The sequence below is a fragment of the Prionailurus bengalensis genome, chromosome E1 (assembly GCF_016509475.1).
Source record: "Prionailurus bengalensis isolate Pbe53 chromosome E1, Fcat_Pben_1.1_paternal_pri, whole genome shotgun sequence".
In the NCBI taxonomy this organism is placed as follows: Eukaryota; Metazoa; Chordata; class Mammalia; order Carnivora; family Felidae; genus Prionailurus; species Prionailurus bengalensis.
In genome coordinates, this window is record NC_057347.1 from 17,084,760 (window position 1) to 17,104,607 (window position 19,848).

The following is a 19,848-nucleotide window of genomic DNA, read 5'->3' on the forward strand; positions in this document are numbered from 1 at the left end:
TGTAATGACACTGAAATTCACTGAGAATTCTCAGAATCTGACAAACTTCTCTTGAGAATTTGGCTTACTTTGAGTAATAGAAAGCATTTTAAAAGATTCTGCAACTTTGTTTTTAGGGAAAAATTTGTTTCCCTGATAAAAATGGACTGAAATGTTTTTCCTTTATTAAATTGGCAACTATTTTCTTTTTTAACTTACATTATATGGACAAGGACTTAAGGAACAGACGTTGTCATTTACTATTGGTGGAAGAATAAAATGGAACAGCCTTTCTTAAGGATGATTTGCCAATATGCCTTACCATTTTGCATGCCCTTTTAACCTAGTAATTCTTCTTCTAAGAATTTATCCTAAGGTGATAACCATGGGCGTGTACAAAAATTTTAACCATAAGTGTTGTAATAATAGCAAAAAATGGAAAACAATTTAAATGTCTGAAAAGGAGAAATTAAATTATGGTGCCTCCATGTTACTAAATATAATGCAATCATTAAGAATAATCTGGTTGATGGGACACCTAGGTGGTTTAGTTGGTTGAGTGTCCGACTTGGGCTCAGGTCATGATCTCGCGGTTTGTGAGTTCAAGCCCCGTGTCAGGCTCTGTGCTGACAGCTCAGAGCCTGGAGCCTGCTTCGGATTCTGTGTCTCCCTCTCTCTCTGCTCTTTCCCCACTCGCACTCTGTCTGTCTTTCAAAAAATAAATAAATATTTTTGAAAATTAAAAAAGAATCTGGTTGAAGAATATTGACATAGACGTTGGTAAGAAGGTACAAAGTAAAATCAAGTTAAAAGGTATATAGAATGTGATCATATCTTTATTATAGATAAAAACTGAAAAGATCTATACTAAAAGAAACTGAAAAGATCTATACTAAAACCTTAACAGTGGTTATTTCTAGGTGGCCAGATTATAGGCTATTTCTGCCTTATACTTAAGATCCCTAAATTTTCTAAAGTTAACATGGATCACTTCTGTTCTGAGGCAAAATTTTAGAAGTAAGATGTAAATAGATTGCCTATAGAATTTTCTCATACTGCCCTCTTCCCACAGGAGACCAGCATGAGCTAACAGCTAATAAGACATTTCTTTTAGCAAATACTGTGCTCCAACCATAAACTAGACATTCTTTTAGGTACTTGAAATATGTCAGTAAACAAAATGTAGAAAGATCCCTGCTTTTATGTAACTGACTTCCTAGCATTTCTGGCTTTAGCTTTTCCCAAGTATATAACCAAAAAGGTACTTTTCAAATAAAAAAATAAAAGTTAAAAAAAAAAAGGTACTTTTCAGTTTTGTTTACCCTTGGGTTCCTAAGTTCAGAGTCAGATATTTAATTAGTCTTAGTATAACCAGAGCTATTCTTAGAAAGTAGCTCAAGCATATGAATAAATGGTTTAAAGAGACTGGGAAACTTACGCAGCAAGAATGATAAATGTCATTATGGGAATACAAGCTGGTGCAGCCACTCTGGAAAACAGTATGGAGGTTCCTCTAAAAACTAAAAATAGAACTACCCTACGACCCAGGAATTGCACTACCAGGCATTTATCCAAGGGATACAGGTGTGCTATTTTGAAGGGACACATGCACCCCCATGTTTATAGCAGCAGCACCATCAACAATAGCCAAAGTATGGAAAGAGCCCAAATGTCCGTCAATGGATGAATGGATAAAGAAGATGTGGGGTGTGTGTGCACACACACACACACACACACACACACACACACTAGAGTATTACTCGGCAATCAAAAAAGAATGAAATCTTGCCATTTGCAACTATGTGGATGGAACTGGAGGGTATTATGCTAAGTGAAATTAGTCAATCAGAGAAAGAAAAATCATATGATTTCACTCATATGAGGACTTTAAGAGACAAAACAGATGAACATAAGGGAAACAAAAATAATATAAAAAACAGGGAGGGAGACAAAACAGAAGAGACTCATAAATATGGAGAACAAACTGAGGGTTACTGGAGGGGTTGTGGGAGGGGGCATGGGCTAAATGGGTAAGGGGCACTAAGGAATCTACTCCTGGAATCATTGTTGCACTATATACTAACTAATTTGGAGTAAATTTAAAACAAAAATTAAAATTTTAAATTTTAAAAAGTAAAAAATAAAGGTTCTAACACCTTAAAAAAAAAAAAGAATGATAAATGTCATTAGATTAATCCTTCCTGGGCATGAAAAGACTCAAGGCTTAGGGACATCTAGCTATGTGTTCTTTGTGGACCCTCTGAGAATCATAGGGAATATATGCTGTAAGATGATTCTGCACCAAAGGAAACCAATCTTTATATAGTTAATGTAGTAAATGGTTGAGATCTTTAGTTCTGTAGTGACATAGTACACCCATAGATAGCATGTTCCAACCACAGGGTCATGAGCTCCATAGGTACTTGTTTTTCACTGATGGGTTGTCAGTTCTCCTACCCCCATCTCTAACCCAACCTTAATAATGCATCATATCTTTCAGCAAGAAGTATCTAGCCGAATGCTATGAATAGGTAATATAGTATAATCAGAATCAGAGAATCTTAAATTCCAGGGAATAGATTCTCCAGAGGCCAAATTCTATAGGATCTAAAAATTGAAAGAATTCTGGGTACACATGGATTATTGGCTTTTTGGTATCCCCACAGTTCTACAGTGTTTATTTCCCAATGTATCTTTCAGGTCTGCATTACAGAGTTTACACAAGGCTTGTGAGGTGGCCAGAATGCATAACTACTATCCAGGCAGTCTGTTTCTCACCTGGGTGAGTTATTACGAGAGCCATATCAACTCAGATCAGTCATCAGTCAATGAATGGAATGCTATGCAGGATGTGCAGTCCCACCGGCCCGACTCTCCAGCTCTCTTCACAGACATGTAAGTCAGTTTACTTAGGATCACGGAATTTTTCTGTACTGTGTCCAAAGTGTCGTAAGCAACATGTTCCTCCCTAATCTCTCCTCTTGGAGAATTAATCTTACCAGTGATATTAGTCATTGTCTACACTACACATCTGCCATACAAAGAACCCTATTCTTTCCGTCTGCAAAGGCTTTAGGAGTTTCTCTCCTGGGCACACTGGAATCTCCATAGTAAAAAACTGCAATACCATAAAATCCCATTGAGATTCCACTAATTTGAAATTTGAATTTAAAGGGAGTTAGGCTGGGATGCCTGGGTGGCTTAGTCAGTTGAGCATCCAGCTCTGCTCAGGTCATGATCTCACGGTCATGAGATCAAGTCCCATGTCAGGCTCCACACTCAGTGGATCGCTCAGAGTGGAGCCTGATTAAGGTTCTCTCTGTCTCCCTCTGCCTGGCTCCCACGTGCTTGCTCGCTCTCTCTCTAAAATAAAATTTTTTTTTAAATAAAAAAATGTAAAGGGAGGTAGGCCGAAGTCTGCCTTTGCATTATCTGTGAAAGAAGCATTTGGTAAGCAAATTAATGACATAGAGAAGCTTTTAAAGGGATGTTTCTAATGTTTCCAGTCAATTTAAAAGACTGCCTAGGTTGTTATGCTAATTTTAAACTGATTTCTGTTCACGTTTGTCAAAAAATAATTTATAATTCAAGTGTTGGAATCAGCCCCACCTTTGCCTTTTTGGGTCTTTGTCAGGGAGATTTTATTAAATTTCCCTGGTGTACTGTTGAGTTGGATAAAGGCCTGAGGTGGAGGTGATGTTTATTTCCTTTTTAGGTCTATGTGTTGAAACTTATGTGACTGTTTTGGAAATTAAAAAAGGTGTTTATTTTGCTCTGAACTGATCTCAGCACTTCCAAGGTATTCTACAGCTAGGAAAAAAGAGTAGTCACTTACTGTCTGATCATATAAACCTTCACCTTCAGATTCCTAAAGTCCTATCAAAATAGTTCAGGGGGGTGGAGTTCTTTTGTTTTTTAAGAAAATGCTTAATTTAGATAATAATGTGAACTTATTTTTACTAGAAAAGGTAAAATATCCAAGAATTGTGTGGACAGATCAGTCAAAAAAGCGGTGGAAGCTCTTTTGCATAGGGTGTTACTGATAATAGGACCTCCTTTTTCATTATCCCTAATCCTTTGACGATCCCACAGTAACTGAAAAAATAAGGATTAGTCTGGCTTTCAGAATCTTGGAAAATGTTACTGATTTCATGCTTTATAGCTGGTTGATGGGTATCAAAGGGATGGATGTCTCATCTGACTGAAAAATGGACATTCTATTTTTTTAAGTTTATTTTGAGAGAGGTGGGGGGACGGCAGAGAGAGAGAATCCCAAGCAGCCTCCGAGCTGTCAGCACAGAGCCCAACATAGGACGCGTACCCACGAACCACGAGATCATCACCTGAGCCGAAGTCAGACAGCCAACTGAGCCACCCAGGTGCCCCTCAAAACTGGACATTCTAAAGCAGACTTGCATGAGAGAGAGAAAACCCTTCTCATTTCTCATGATTTATTGGAGAAAATTTGGGTATTAGAGCAGAAAGAAAGAAAAGGAAAGGAAATTGGCCATTTTCCATCTATATATATCCCCAAGCAAAAAGAATAATGTAAAGTGTAGTCCCTGGCACATGGTAGAGGCTCATTAAATGTTAGTTCTTGGTATGTACAACATAACCCCAATTTTAAGATATATTTATATATCTGCCTTAGAAAGAGACTGAAAGCTATAGGTCAGAGTATTGATGATTATCTCTGATGCAGGGATTTTTAGTGATTTTTATTTTTCTTTGCATTTTTATGTATTTTCCAAATTTTTCTCTAGTGAAATTGAGCAAGAAATTGTATCTGTGTTGTCATGTTTTTTCCATTCCCTCCTCCCTAAATTGACTAGAAAAGCCTAAAAAAGAATGCTGAGCATACAGGGAGAATGTGTGCCAAAATGGATTGAAGTGCTCTAGTGCAAATACAGTTTATATTTTGAAATCCAAGGAAGGGGAAGAAGGGAACATACGTGTGTAGTACCTCCAGTGTATATCAAATATTATGCCAGCCACTTCATACATGGTACCTCATTTAATCCTCAAGAATCTCATGAGGCAGATATTGTCCTCATTTTATAGAAAAGGAAACCTGCTGAGAAAAGGGAAGGAATTTGTTCAAGGTTGTACCACTGGTAAGTAGCAGGGCTGGGATTAAAACCCAGGTGTATCTGCTCCCAAACCACTCTGATCCAAGTGTTGTGAAGGATTAGGAGAAAGATTACTAAACTAGGGAATCTAACTCATGCACATAGGTGGTAAAATTTGTTTTTATCAATATTTTTTAATAAAAGACTGAAATATATAAGTTCCTACCATTAGCTGTGTCTAGGAAAAATCGTGGGGAGCATGATTAAGAATTTTAATCCTGGTCAAGACAGGGATGCCTTGATGGATAGGGAAATGGCACCAGTATTATCTGTATTCTGCAGGGCTCATGAGAAACTAAGAGTCCAAGTGGTAGGGAGCCCCAAGGTTGTGAGGTCAGAGCATCCATCTTTGGAGATTACCGAAGCTATTTTTGCAGCCAGTGATAAGGCTTTAGGCAGCAAAGGCAGGCAGGATGCCTGAAGGCTTAGTCCATTTCCATCTCCAAATAAGGAGGTACAGAGCAGATACCTTCTTGAGTAGGTAAGAGGGAAAGATGAGATGGAAAGTGCTCTTTGTCAGCCTCACTCAAATTCTGCATAATATGAAATAGTGCTTTTAGAGAGAAGCATCCAGTTACATTGAACCAATGTCTTTCTAGTAATTGGAGAGTCAGCTTCCTAGTTTAATTTCCTTTAGTTCCTGGGGTAATTTTATTTTTGAGAGTCAGAAGATTAAGGGAAGTAACATAATCCTGCAGGTAGGGTGTTAGGCTGGGCTGAGAGTGCTGGCTCAACTGCCAGGGTGTGTGATCTGTGGTATGTCATTTAACCTTTCAACTGTGTTTGCTTCCTTCATCTGTAAAATGGGAATAATAATTTCACAGAGATGTTATGAGAACCTTCCTGAAAAGGAATGCATTTTGGATGGAAGTCCTCTGGGTAGTTAATTCTTGGAAACCCATTTTGGAAAGAATTTGCCTCATTGAATAAGGCAGAAATCATTCTTTTGTCTTTCCTGTTTTCTAGAACGACAGCAGTGAATGATCAGCATTAGGTGGCATTTTAACCTACAGAAGACCCAGTTCCATAGTGGGTCACAGCATTGTTCTACCCAGCTTGGTATTCTAGTACAGCAGGCGGTAGCCAGGGGTACTTGATGGAGAAGTATGGCTGTGGTTCTGTGTTAAAGTAGTATACACAGCATAGCCTATTTGTCTTTACTCCTTCATAGATGATTATGAATATATTTAAGGGCTTTTACATGTACAGCCTCTCTATACATGTTTACATTCTATACATTGTGCAAAGAAAGTTTCCTCAATTACATTTTTTTTTTTAACCATACCTTCAGAATATAAATTTTTGAGGGTAGTAGAGGGAAGGTCTGCCAGTTGGGAAACGTAATCAAGTGGTATGTTCATTAAGCTAGTCAAATGCCTGCCTAAGAAAAAAATCACCATTTCTCTCTTCTCAGACCAACTGAACGTGAGCGAACAGAAAGATTAATTAAAACCAAATTAAGGGAGATAATGATGCAGAAGGATTTGGAGAATATCACATCCAAAGAGGTAAGAAACCTTGAACTCCTGTTCCAAGGCTAGCAATGGAATAGCAGGTGTGGGGTTAGAAATAGTGAATGACTGGGGTGCCTGGGTGACTCAGTCAGTTAAGCGTCCAACTTCGGCTCAGGTCATGATCTCACGGCTCATGGGTTCAGGCCCCACATTGGGCTCTGTGCTGACAGCTCAGAGCCTGGAGCCTGCTTCCAATTCTGTGTCTCCCTCTCACTCTGCCCCTCCCCTGCTCACACTCTGCCTCTCTCTCAAAAATAAAAAAAGAAAAGAAAAGAAAAGAAAAGAAATAGTGGTTGGAAGTACAGAGGCACTTTCCAGAGAAGTAAAATATGTCCTCTTTGTTTCAGATACGAACTGAATTGGAAATGCAAATGGTGTGTAACTTGCGAGAATTCAAGGAATTTATAGATAATGAAATGATAGTGATCCTTGGTCAGATGGATAGTCCTACACAGATATTTGAGCATGTATTCTTGGTAAGTCTCAGGCTGCTTTAAGTGATGTGCTGAATCTAGTCCATATTATATTTAAATAAAATGTAACTTAAATTTAAAACACAGGTAATAAATACTCAAACTTCATTACTTCCTAGTTTTTTGCTACATTTTACTGTTATCTGTGCTCTTAGATTATTTACATCTATTGTATGGTGGAAATGTTATCTAGTAGTGTGCTTCTGCTCATCTCTTCCCAGTTCCTCATTCAGTGACATCAAGCTGGTGGATTAAAATTGACTGGTCAGGGCGTGCCTGGGTGGTTCAGTTAGTTAAGCGTCCAAGTCTTGATTTCTCAGTTCAGGTCATGATCTCCCAGTTGTGAGATTGACCCACTCATCACCTCTGCACTGATAGCGCTGGGCCTGCTTTGGATTTTCTCTCTCCCTCTCTCTCTGTGCCTCCCCTGCTCATGTGCATGCTTTCCCTCTCTCTCTCTCAAAATAAATAAATCTTTTAAATGATGGGTGGGAGGGGCGCCTGGGTGGCTCAGTCAGTTAAGTGTATGACTTCAACTCAGGTCATGATCTCACATGTGAGTTCAAGCCCCGTGTCGGGCTCTGTACTGACAGCTCAGAGCCCGGAGCCTGCTTCCGATTCTGTGTCTCCCTCTCTCTCTGTCCCTCTCCCACTCACACTCTGTCTCTTTCTCTCAAAAGTAAATACACACTAAAAAAAATTTTTTTTAAATGGGTGGAAAAATTTAGACCAAGGAAGTAGGCAAACGCTATAAATCATGCCCTTCTTCCACCCATCGATTGTTAAGTATCTTGTCTGTTTTTCGTGACAGTCAAAAGTCCAAAACCGGAGCCTGGGTGGCTCAGTCGGTTGAGCATCCAACTCTTGATTTTGGCTCAGGTCATGATCCCAGGGTCATGAGATGGAGCCTTAGGGTGGAGCCTGCTTGAAATTCTCTCTCTCTCTATCCTTCTGCCCCTCTCCCCCACTTGCGCACTGTTTCTCTCTCTCTCTCTCTCTCTCTCTCTCTCTCTCTCTCTCTCTCTCTCAAAAAAAAAAAAATAGTCCATAATAGTTTTATACAATGTATCCAAATAGAATGATCCTTTGAGGTCATCACTCTTTCAAATCTGCCAAATTTGCCTAAGGTCTAATATATCTGAGCAGAGCAGGTAGGAACTACTTATAACTGAGATGCTATTGGACTTTTAAACATTTGGAACCTTATGGCCACATTTTGAGTTCGCCAAATACTTTTGTGATTGCTAAAATTTCAGTGACTTAAAATTGGTTTTCGTGGTTCCTGAACATTTAATGACCTGCGGTTAGCCCAAGGACACCTTTCTGACTGATGGATTGGGAAACCTTCTACAATCCTAAGACCCATTTTCCTCCCAAATGTTAAGAGTTTTAGTTTTCATCTATACATGGTAGTGGGAATGAGGTTAGAAGGGTCATTAAAATCAGTGGGGAACGTCAAAACTTTGTTTTGTTTCCACTTCCACACACTTTGACCAAAAATGCTAATAACCAGAAACTAAATTGATTTGGTTTGAATTTCACTTCCTTTCTCCAGTAAGGACATTTGTGAAATGACTAGAAGCTGAGAAACAGGAGATAAGAGGAATAAACGCACAGCAGCTGGCTAAATTGGATCATCTCACCCTGAATATTCAAGAGTTTATGTCACCAAGCAGTCAGATTTTATGCCATTGAAGGCTTGTGTCCTGAATTAATTTTTGACGCTCTGTGTGTGCTTGTAGAGTGATTCACAGTGGTGTATAGCTATGAAATTACTCATGAAAAGCTGTGAGCTGGAAAAGGAACTTTTTTCCATTACTTTAACTTGACCAATGTGTGTTGCCATGTCTAAGTGTAGATCATACTACAAAACTGTCATTGACCTTTCCATTTGTAAAGCACTTGACTTTGTTGTCTTTTGTGTGTACCTCCACAAGGGTTCCCTGCTGTTGTATTATTGGAAAGAATTTTTGTGTTCTCTGTAGAAAACTTATGAGTCACTCATTCAAATGGACCCTGCCCCTGACTGTGTCTATGTAACATGACTAATTTTTATGAAGGGCAAGTGCCTGTAGCCAAAAATAGCTCATGTTAGAAAGTGACCAGAGCTATAAACTTGGAAGTCACTTTTCCATTAGCTTATATTTTAATACCAAAAAGGATGTAGACATGATGACTATGAAATATAATTAATATCTGACTATTCAACCTGTTTAACTTCAGGTATACTTCCCTGTGTCTCTGATGCCACCCGCTCAAGAACTACCTTCTCCTTGGCTTATTTTAGGACAAATAGAGAAAATTTAATAGTACTGTTAGCAGAAAAAACAATCCAGTTCTTCCCAGATTAGAGTCCCTAGTCAAGTACAAATGCATTTCAGTATTTCTACCAGTATATTGATCCTGTTATTTCGTGATTATTGGCATATCCTTCTGTCTTGGGTGTTTTTACTTATTATAAAAATGATTCATGATCATTATGGAAAGCTTAGACTGCTTATTAGTCAGCTACACAAAGTCCATTCTTTTCTATTTATTTTTTTTATTGAAGTATAATTTAATTACCATACAATGTAATGTTTCAGGTGTACAACATTGTTGATTCGACAGTTTTATACATTACTCAGTGCTCACCACAATAACTGCAGTCACCATCTGTCACCATACATTATTACAATATTATTGACTGTATTTCCTATCCTGTACATTTTCACGTCTGTAATTTATGACTGGAAGTTTGTAACTCTTGAACTATTTTTTTAAGCTTATTAATTTATTTTGAGAGAGAGAAAATGCAAGCAGGGGAGGGGCAGAGAGAGGGGGACAGAAGATCTGAAGCAGGCTCTGTGCTGACAGTAGAGAACCTATGGGGCTCGAACTCACAAACCATGAAATCCTGACCTGAGCCGAAATCAGACGCTTAACCAGCTGAGCCACCCAGGTGCAGAAGTTTGTAACTCTTGATCCCCTTTATCTATTTCACCCATCCCCCCATCCAGCTTTCCTCTGGCAACCACCAGTTTGTTCTCTGTATTTGAGTTGGGTTTTATTTGTTTGCTTTTTATATTCCACATATAAGTGAAATCATATGATACTTGTCTTTCTCTGACTTATTTCACTTAGCATGATTATTGGCATATTCTTCTGTCTTGGATTTTTTATTCATTACAAAAATAATTCACGTTCATTGTAGAAAAGTTAGACAATTTCAGAAAGCTATAAATAACATAACATTTGCTCATCACCAAAAGAGGTAAGCACTGATATCTTTTGTCATATTAGTCTTTTTTTTTATTTTTTTAATACGTATCTATAGATTTTTGAAAAAGGGAAAATCTCAGCTTCACATATAATTCCATTTTCTAGAAAATGGACATGTTCTCTCCATTCTGAATATTCTCTTATTTGGGAAAAACTTTCAACTGGAGAATTCTGAAATTTAACTCTTATGCACAAAATGGGTACATGAACACTTCTTCCCCAATAGCTTACTCCCCTTGTTTGAACCACCATATCCTATATCCAGACCCCTCTCTCTTCTCCAGTGAGTCTGTGCTCTGCTGGCTTTTCCAGCAATTGACACGGAAAAAGGTCTTATCCAAGCTGCAAGTGGTGGTGTTAGTTTTCTGCAAAGTCATTTCATCTTGTGCTTAGCTGCCATGCCTGGAGTGCAAAGCAGATTGTGTGAAGGGAGGCAGCAGGATTTTTCCCCTCCCTTCAAAAGAATGCTCAGCTCTGCAGTGCACTGCACAGAGATGTTTATTTAGAAAGGTGTCCAGCTGGTATGGAGAAAAGTATAGAGCATAGTTTAAAGAAAACCTTCAGCAAGAAGAGAGGATTGATTGGTTGGAAGCCAGGGTATTTCCAGAAAAAGTTCTTCCACATCCTTAAGAGTGTACCACTTCTCTGAGCTGGAAGCCTTTGCCCAATCAAGTCTTAATATCAACAGCTCTCCTGGATGTTGTCCCATTGGCTGAGAAAAAGCTAAATGTGAACAGAGACCCTTTGCTGAAAGGCAGGCAGCTTTCTTAGTTGAACAAGGGAAACAGGAATATTGGACACAACCAATAATTTTGTTCATGAATAAAAAAACTAGTCGATTTTTATTGCTGATTGTAATATTTTTCAATATTTGACATTACAGCTCCTTTTAAAATAGTGTTTCATTTCCAAAGGAAAATTAAGCCTCAAATTGTAGTTACTTCTGTAGGTGCAGAGAAATGGAGGGTATATGAACAGAACTTAAAACAGATGGGCTATTTTAATCCTTCATGATTTTGTCCCTCACCTGAAGATGTATAGCATAAACTTTTCTCAGAAGGAAAAATTAATAGAGATGTTGTGCCTGGTTGTCTCAACAATTTGATTCACAATATTGAGGCTGTAGGTGTCGTATGATGAAGAAGATATGGATAGGATACCAATCCCTGGAGATGATATCAAGTTATACCGATCCTAGCAGAACCCCAATACAGTCTTCCTTTAGGTGCTATAAATGTGCTCTCCTCTATTTTGCTTGGAACATTTGGACCCTCACAAGGCTATTTCCTGAGGATGACATTTGAGAAGAAATTAATCACTTGGGGGCGCCTGGCTAGCTCAGTTGGTAGAGCGTGCAACTTGATCTCAGGTCATGCGTTCGAGTCCTACATTGGGCGTGAAGCCTCCTTAAAAAATATATTTTTTTAGAAAGAAAGAAAGGAATTAATCACTTGGGTCTTTGGGAATGGCACAGTATAGGGGAACACGAGTGAAAGATGGAAATGAACTTAAGAATGTATTATAGTCCCAAGATTTCATCTTACACTTCAGTAAGATTAGAATATACTTTGCATAATTACATAGAACATAGTGGAAAAACCCCTTGGAATTGTGTCATTGTAAGCCTGAGAAGCATGGAGGAAAAAAATAGATGGAGTCTGTGGAGGGCCCCAGGTGGCTAATATGCATGGCATTTATATTGAGGAAAGAAAAGTAATTACACCACATAGACTCCAGTTCTTTCTTTCAGGTTGAACCTGAAGCAACCCTAAGCACAACCCAAGTCACATTATATGGACTTCACTGAGTCAGTCAGTAGCCAAAGCTTTTAATTTCTTTTGTTTCTGGATATGTGCCATTTCAGATTGTCACATTGAATTTTCTCTGGACAGGTAGATGAAAACTATGGACTTTTCCCATCACGTAAGGGTTATTTCCATCTAGCTGGACAGAGTTCCACAGAGGATTTAGATTTCTAAATTAAGAAGTGAAGTGGTCACATTTCCCTGGCTACCGTTTAGCCACTCAACCCTTATGGCTTGCTTCTGTCTCCTTGAATCCTTTATGGTTCTTAACCTCTTTCTTTGGTGTGGGAGCTTATTTCCTAAGGTTGAGCACAGAGCCTTCAGAATCTCCCATATTTTTTTAAGGCAAGTCAGCTGAGCCCTGGTCTGTAGAAAATACCAGTTGTCCATTAGTCCATTTACCTAAATGCACCTTCACAGCCTCCTTGATCTGTCTCCCAGTTCAGCCAAATTAAATTACATATCACTTGTAATACAATGATAGTGCTTGCATAACACTTTACAGTTTCAGAGTGTTTCATTTATTTGTCTTATTTGATCATTCATTCAACAAATATTTGTTGACCCTCTCTTTTGTACCAGACAAGAGGCTAGATATTTGTGCAGTCTGATCTAATTCTACAAGGAGAGGGGCGCCTGGGTGGCTCAGTCGGTTAAGCGTCCGACTTCAGCTCAGGTCACGATCTCACGGTCCGTGAGTTCGAGCCCCGCGTCAGGCTCTTGGCTGATGGCCCAGAGCCTGGAGCCTGCTTCCGATTCTGTGTCTCCCTCTCTCTCTGCCTCTCCCCCGTTCATGCTCTGTCTCTCTCTCTGTCTCAAAAATAAATAAACGTTAAAAAAAAATTTTTTTTTAATTCTACAAGGAGGGAGTAATGAATCCTATCAGATAGATATTCATGGAAGGCCAATGAGATAAAGACACAAAAGCGACCCCTGGGTTAGACAATTAGAAGAGGTCTTAGTAACATTAGCAACAGTAGTGAGGGCAAAAGCCACAGTGCTGTGGGTTGAGACTTATGGGAAATGAGTAATCAAAGAAGGTATTAGATTATATTTCTATGAATGTTGGCAAGGGATTAGATTTCTATGAATCTTGGCAAGGGAAGGGAAAAAAGGACAGTGTCTAGAAAAGAATTCATGATGGAAAGAGAGTTTTTCCATTTTAATATGGGCGAAACGTTTTGGGTTTGTTTTGTTTTGACAAGGATGGGAGGAACAGAGACTTATAAACAATAGAAACTTCTCAAAGTTCTGTAAGCTAAAGTCTGAGATCAGGGCACCTGCGTGGTCAGGTGACAGCCATCTTCTGGGTCATTGACTTCTCTGTGTGTTCTCACATGGCAGAAGGAATTAGGAAAAACTTTATAATTTGAGAATGTACCCATTAGGTATATAGGACTAGGGTGGGAGGAATGTTCCATTTTATGGATCAGGAAAGTGAAGACAGGTTAAGCAGTTTGCTCAGTGCCCCACAGTAGAATGGGGAGTTGAGATTTGAACCTGAGTCTTGTAATGCTAAATTCCATTTAATACATAATTCGAAAATAGGTAAATTATTTTAAATCTTTGCCTTTTCAAAAGAGATGAACAGATAGTCCAAAGATAGAAAATGAGCCTGAAACATTGAAAAGTTGCTCACTTTTAAGAGAAATGCAAATTGAAATTACACTGAGGTAACATTTCACACCTGTCAGATTGGCAGAAATTCAGAAGCCTAACCACAGGTTTTGTTGGCAAGGCTCTGGGGAAAAAAAGGGGCACTCTCCCTACATTGCTGTGGGGATGCAGATTGTCTCAGCCTCTGTGGAGAGGAATTGAGCAATGCCCAACAAAACTGCTCATTGGCTCAACAGTCTCACTTCCACAGATATGAAACATCATTCACAGGAGACTAGGTGAATCAACTATTCTATGACTATCCAATGAAGTGCTATGTAGGTGTAAGAAAAAGTCAGGAGGGTCTCTGAACTGTGCTGTGGAGTGGTTCTGAGGCTATATTGTCAAGTGAAGCAAGCAAAGAACAAACATATGTATCGTATACTACTTTTACATAAGGAACAAGTGATAATAAGGGCGTATTTGCTTAGAACATAGGTAGAATAAACCAGAAACTAGTTACAGTGGTTTCTCTTGGGGAGATTGGAGTAGGAGTGAGGGTTCAAGTTTACCTTTTAATAAACTTTTGACTTGCAGTCTTATGAAAGTTTTGCATATTCAAAATCAAATGGAAAAGAATGGAAAAATCACACCCTAAAATTGAATACAAACAGGAGCAAATGAATCCAAATGTATATCAAATGGGTAACTTCACAGAAAGAAATTAATTCAAGTAACTTTCAGCATAATATTCTGACTTAACCTCTTCATGGGAAGAGGAAAAAAAACTGCAAAGAAAAAAAATTTTGAGAGAGCACGAGTCCGTGTGGGGCAGAGAGAGAGAGGGAGAAAGAGTCACAAGCAGGTTCCACACCGTCATTGCAGAGCCCAATGCGGGACTTGAACTCACAAACCATGAGGTCATGACCTAAGCTGAAGTCAGATGCTTACTCAACCAATTCACCCAGACACCCCAGGAAATTTGAACTTAATGGGTTTGTAATTGGTGTAATTGGTATTGGAAAAATAATGTTGAAACTATTTTGTAAATAGAGCAAATGAGTTGTTGGAAACCAAGGTTATCTCAGTGGAATAGGGAGCCATAAATGATGGCAAAGGGGCAAGAAAGAAAGGAAGTACCTTGTGGTGTTAAATTTGAACTGGAGGTACCAATGTAAATTCAATATTTTTTTAAAAAATATTTCCTAGATCTGTCCACTGGAAAGTTTAGAAACAATGATCCATACTTCTAAACATATCTAATTAATGTCCAGATCTTGATTACAAAATAACATTCTTTGCTAAAACCAGGACTCCTTGGGGAAATGGCTAATTCCACTCACAGAGTGATTCTGGAACAACTCTTAAACTAGGAAGCAAGGAAGTAGTGGGGTCAAAGACTAGTGGGGTCAATATCAAAAGGAGCTTGCTTACTTGAAGAGATTCCCACTGGCCAATTCAGGACAATTTGTCAAAAAAAATGGTAATGGATAAAAACATTCTAAATGCAAAAAGAATTCAAGAGTTCAGAATGTGGAAGGAATGATTAGGTGAAGCTCTCCTTTACAGAAGAATGCAGGTAGGAATGCAGAAGGAATGATAAAATTAGAAAACCACCATTTTGTAAACCTCCAGTAAAGTAATTTGGGCAAGGTCAGCAGCTGGTGCCCAAACTATAGAGTAAGAGATTATTGTGAAACAGGATATTCACATGACTTCAAAAATCACTAATACTGGGGCACCTGGGTGGCTCAGTTGGTGAGGCATCAGACTTCAGCTTAGGTCATGATCTCGCAGTTTGTGGGTTCAAGCCCCACGTCAGGCTCTGTGCTGACAGCTCAGAGCCTGGAGCCTGCTTCGGATTCTGTGTCTCCCTCTCTCTCTGCCCCTCCCTGACTCACGCTCACTCACTCACTTGCTCTCTCTCTCTCTCTCTCTCTCTCTCAAAAATAAACATTAAAAAAAAAAGATCATTAATACCTATAGATAACTAGTAATTGTAAAGGAACCTTTACAATAGTGGGGTGTGGCAGATACAAAGGAACCTAGCAAGAATTCAAACTCAGCATGACAAATAATGAGACAAACTGACATTGTGTGCCTCAAGATTTCATGCAATAGGAAATACACAGCATCATCCTTGTAATATTCTTGCCAAGAATGTTTGACCTGAATCTAATCAGCAGGAAACAAATCAGACAAATCCAGATTGTGAAGAGTTCTCCAAGATTATAGACCTGTAGTCTACAAAAATGTCATCATGAAAAACAAAGTCCGGGTGGACTGTCCAAGGCCAGATTAAATGAGAAAGAGACATGGCAACTAAATGCAAAGTATAATTTTTTTAATGTTTTATTTATTTTTGAGAGAGACAAGTATGAGCGGGGGAGGGGCAGAGAGAGCGGGAGACCCAGAATCTGAAGCAGGCTCCAGGCTCTGAGCTGTCAGCACAGACCCCGACACGGTGCTCAAACCAGGAGATCATGACCTGAGCCAAAGCCAGACACTCAACCAACTGAGCCACCCAGGCACCCCCTGTAAAGTATGACTCTTGATTGGATGAATATAAAGGATAGTTTGAGAGGTCAATTTTTGAAATTCAAATATAATGTATTAGAATATCATTGTGTTAGTGTTCTCTTTCTTAGTTGTAAAAATGGGAATAGGAAAATGTTCTTGTTCATAAGCAATACATGGTCAAGTATTGAAGTGTCATGATTGCTCAAATTACTTTCAAATGGTTCAGGAGAAAAAAGTATGATGTATACTGAAAGAAAGGGAAGGGAAGAGAGAAAGCAAATGTGGTAAAATATGAAAAATTGGATCTCCAAATCTGTACAACCCTCCCTTTTTTAAGTTTTGCATTATCATGTTTCCCTCATTTAACAGAAGCTACTATTTAGCTGTCCTTTGATGTAATATAATACACTAGAAAGAATGTGGGCTTTAGAATGAAATCTAGGTTTAATTCATAATAATGCCACTTTGTTCATTTAACACATGTTTATTCAATACCTTGACCAGGTGCCAGGCACTCACTGTTCAGGGGTTTCCATAGGCAACAAGCTGTCCTCAGGAAGCTTATGTTATAGTGGAGGAGAGAGGTAGTAAAGAAACTAATAAATAAATATACAAGTAGAAATTGTGATACATACCTTTGAAAGAAATCAGAATACTATAAACCAGAAAAACAGATGACATTTAACTTAATTGGAGTATGATCAAAGACAGCTTTCCAGAGTATGATCTTGAGCAAAAATTATTTGAATTCTATGGGAGTTGGTTTTCTTATCTGTAAAAATGAAGATAACTTTTTTACACTTTCATTTGTGAAAACTAATTGTTATAACATACGAAGTACCTGAGTTACAGAGAGGAAATGCGATAGATGTTATTGGATCTGCTTCTTCCCTCATAGGACACCTTTTCAAATATTGTATTTTGTTCATTTGCTAATACTCCCTAACCTTGTTTTTTTGGTTCCACAGGGCTCTGAATGGAATGCCTCAAATTTAGAGGATTTACAAAACCGAGGGTAAGCACACACAGCATTGCTTTCAACCCCATGACTGAAATTGCTGTTTGTTTTTACTTTTTCCTGTTAAATATGGTGTCAATGAGTAACTTTAAGCTTAAGAGTTGCTTCCAGTTGATTCTAATCAGGTGGAATCTAATAAAAATTTAAATGGCTGTTATCCCACTGTTTCATCCAACACCTCCTAAGAAAGATCTTCTGTTTCAATGGAAAGGCTTTCCAAAACAGATGTGCAAGTCTTTTGCACTGTTTTAAAACCAAATGTAGTTATTGGTCCCTTTTGTTTGTTTTTAGAACAGTTTAAGGTTCACAGCAAAATTGAAGGAAAGGTACAGAGATTTCCCATATTCCCCTGCCCCATACATGCATAGCCTCTCCCATTAACACCATCCCCACCAAAGGGGTTGCATGTGTTAACAATTGATGAACTTACATTGATACATTATAATCACCCAAAGGCCGTATTTACTTTACAGTTCACTGGTGGTGGTGTACATTCTGTGGCTTTGGACAGATGTATAATATCATGCATCCATCATTATGGTGTCATACAGAGTATTTTCAATGCCCTAAAAATCCTCTGTTCTGACCGTTTATTCCCACTCCCACTTCTGGCAACCACTGATCTTTTTACTTCATAGTTTTACCTTTGGTTCCTATTTTTTATGTAAGAGTACACAGAACTGCATATGTTGGGTTCACAGCTATTCATCAACATTTATTGATCATTTTCTGTGGACTAGGTACAGTGCTAGATACTAGGAATCCAAAGAAAAATAAGACTCAGTCCCATCCTTTTTTAGTAAGGTGCTTGAAGTCTAAGTAGTTTTTTGTTTGTTTGTTTTTAAGATTTTACTTTTAAGCAATCTCCATACCCAACGTGGGGTTGAACCCACAACCCCAAGATGAGGCATTGTATGTTCCACAGACTGAGCCAGCCAAGTGCCCCTAAGTAGGTTTTAAATATAAAGTGGACAAGCTTCTGAAATGGAACAAGAATACATTCTACCTTGTATTAAGAAATGTGCCCCTGAGCAGCATGGTTATTGAGTTTGATTGTAGCTGTTGAGACGACCATGAACATTCAGCAACCAAAAAGCTGCCATGCTTCTAACCTTTTTACTTCTTAGCCAATACCTAAATTTTTCATTGAACTTGGCCTTAGGAGGCCAAATTATCCCAGTAAAAGAAGAGAAAGTCATGTCTGAAAATTGGCCACATGTAACTTGATTGTGGACAGCGATCAGACCTACTGAAACCCAGAAGTAGTGATGGCTGCCTGTTTTCTCAGCTGTAAGTCAGCCTTCTGGTTATCTTTAACATGATTAGATACATACTCCCTACTTCTCCCTCAAAAGAAAGATATATCCTAATTGTTAAAGTGAATTTGGGACAAGACTTAAGCCAAAGAATTATACAAAGAGGTCTTGGGTTGAGAGAAGGGGGCCTGTGAATCTGGTTATTACTTAATTTAAGATATGAAAATAAAGAGAACTTAGAAATTTTAAATTAGAATTGAGTCTAGAGTTCTTGAAAATAGAGACTGTATCTTAGTTTTGTGTAAAACGTACGTCTACCTTACTCAGAGCTTTATACCAAGAGGGTGCTCAGTAAATGTGAAGGAATAATAGAAAAATTGACTGACTTGCCAGAAACTAGCACAGAGATACAGTATTTAATATGGAATCTGAGACTTGATGCAGCTGTTGCCTGGCAAATGCATTGAAATTACATCATGCATACATCTTTGAGTTTAGAATACACTTTGACAAGATCAATGGAGATGATACCTGTTCATCTCATTTACTGCTTAAAATGCTAAATTATAAAACACAGATGTATCTATCTTAAAAAACAGTATAGTTAGATGCTCAGACATCTACTTAGATCTTGTTTCATAAATTCACTGGTTCTTAAACTCTTGTGGATTAAGAATTACAGTTACAAAACATGTATACTGCCCCTTGTGGATGATTTAAGGGATATTCAAGTTTAATTTTGACATAAGACCATTTTCACCCAATCTTACTGACTTCAGAACCCCAAGTAAAGTGCTACTCCATATAGAGGTGGCAAACAAATTTCAGGGGGTGCTGTTCTCAATTGGTAGTGGCTGTGTAGAGTTCTGTAATGAATAGGATTGGGAAACCTTGTACTGCCGTAATCTATTACTGAAGTATGGGATTAGAGGTGGGAGGTGGTTCCGTTTTTATTTTAAATAAGATAAGTGTGCTTTCCTTTTTTTTTTTTCTGACCATTATATTGAGATAAAATTCACATATAGTTCACTCATTTAAAATGTATACTTTGGGGCACCTGGGTGGCTCAGTTGGTTAGGTGTCCAACTCTTGATTTCAACTGAGGTTATGATCTCATGGTTCATGGGTTCGAGCCCCACATCAGGCTCCAGGCTGACACTGAGAAGCTTGCCTGGGATTCTCTCTACCCCTCCCCAGCTTGCACATGCTCTCTCTCACACTCTCTCTCCCTCCCTCCCTCCCCTGCCTTCTGTCATCCCTCTCTCAAATAAATATACTTTAAAATGTACACTTAAAT

At 38.5% G+C, this 19,848-nt stretch overlaps 1 protein-coding gene across 5 annotated transcripts in view; it reads left to right on the plus strand.

Moving 5' to 3' along the window:
- The window catches only part of SSH2 (slingshot protein phosphatase 2), a 248,661-nt gene that overhangs the window by 204,444 nt on the left and 24,369 nt on the right, over nt 1–19,848 (plus strand). For 4 of the 5 annotated variants that reach the window (XM_043585556.1, XM_043585557.1, XM_043585554.1 and 1 more), the window contains 4 exons: nt 2,680–2,874; nt 6,523–6,616; nt 6,970–7,098; nt 17,246–17,292. In XM_043585556.1, coding sequence (XP_043441491.1) covers nt 2,680–2,874; nt 6,523–6,616; nt 6,970–7,098; nt 17,246–17,292 — 465 coding nt within the window. Of the gene's footprint in view, nt 1–203; nt 554–2,679; nt 2,875–6,522; nt 6,617–6,969; nt 7,099–17,245; nt 17,293–19,848 lie in introns of those variants that run through there. The other variant, XM_043585558.1, reaches the window with a different exon arrangement.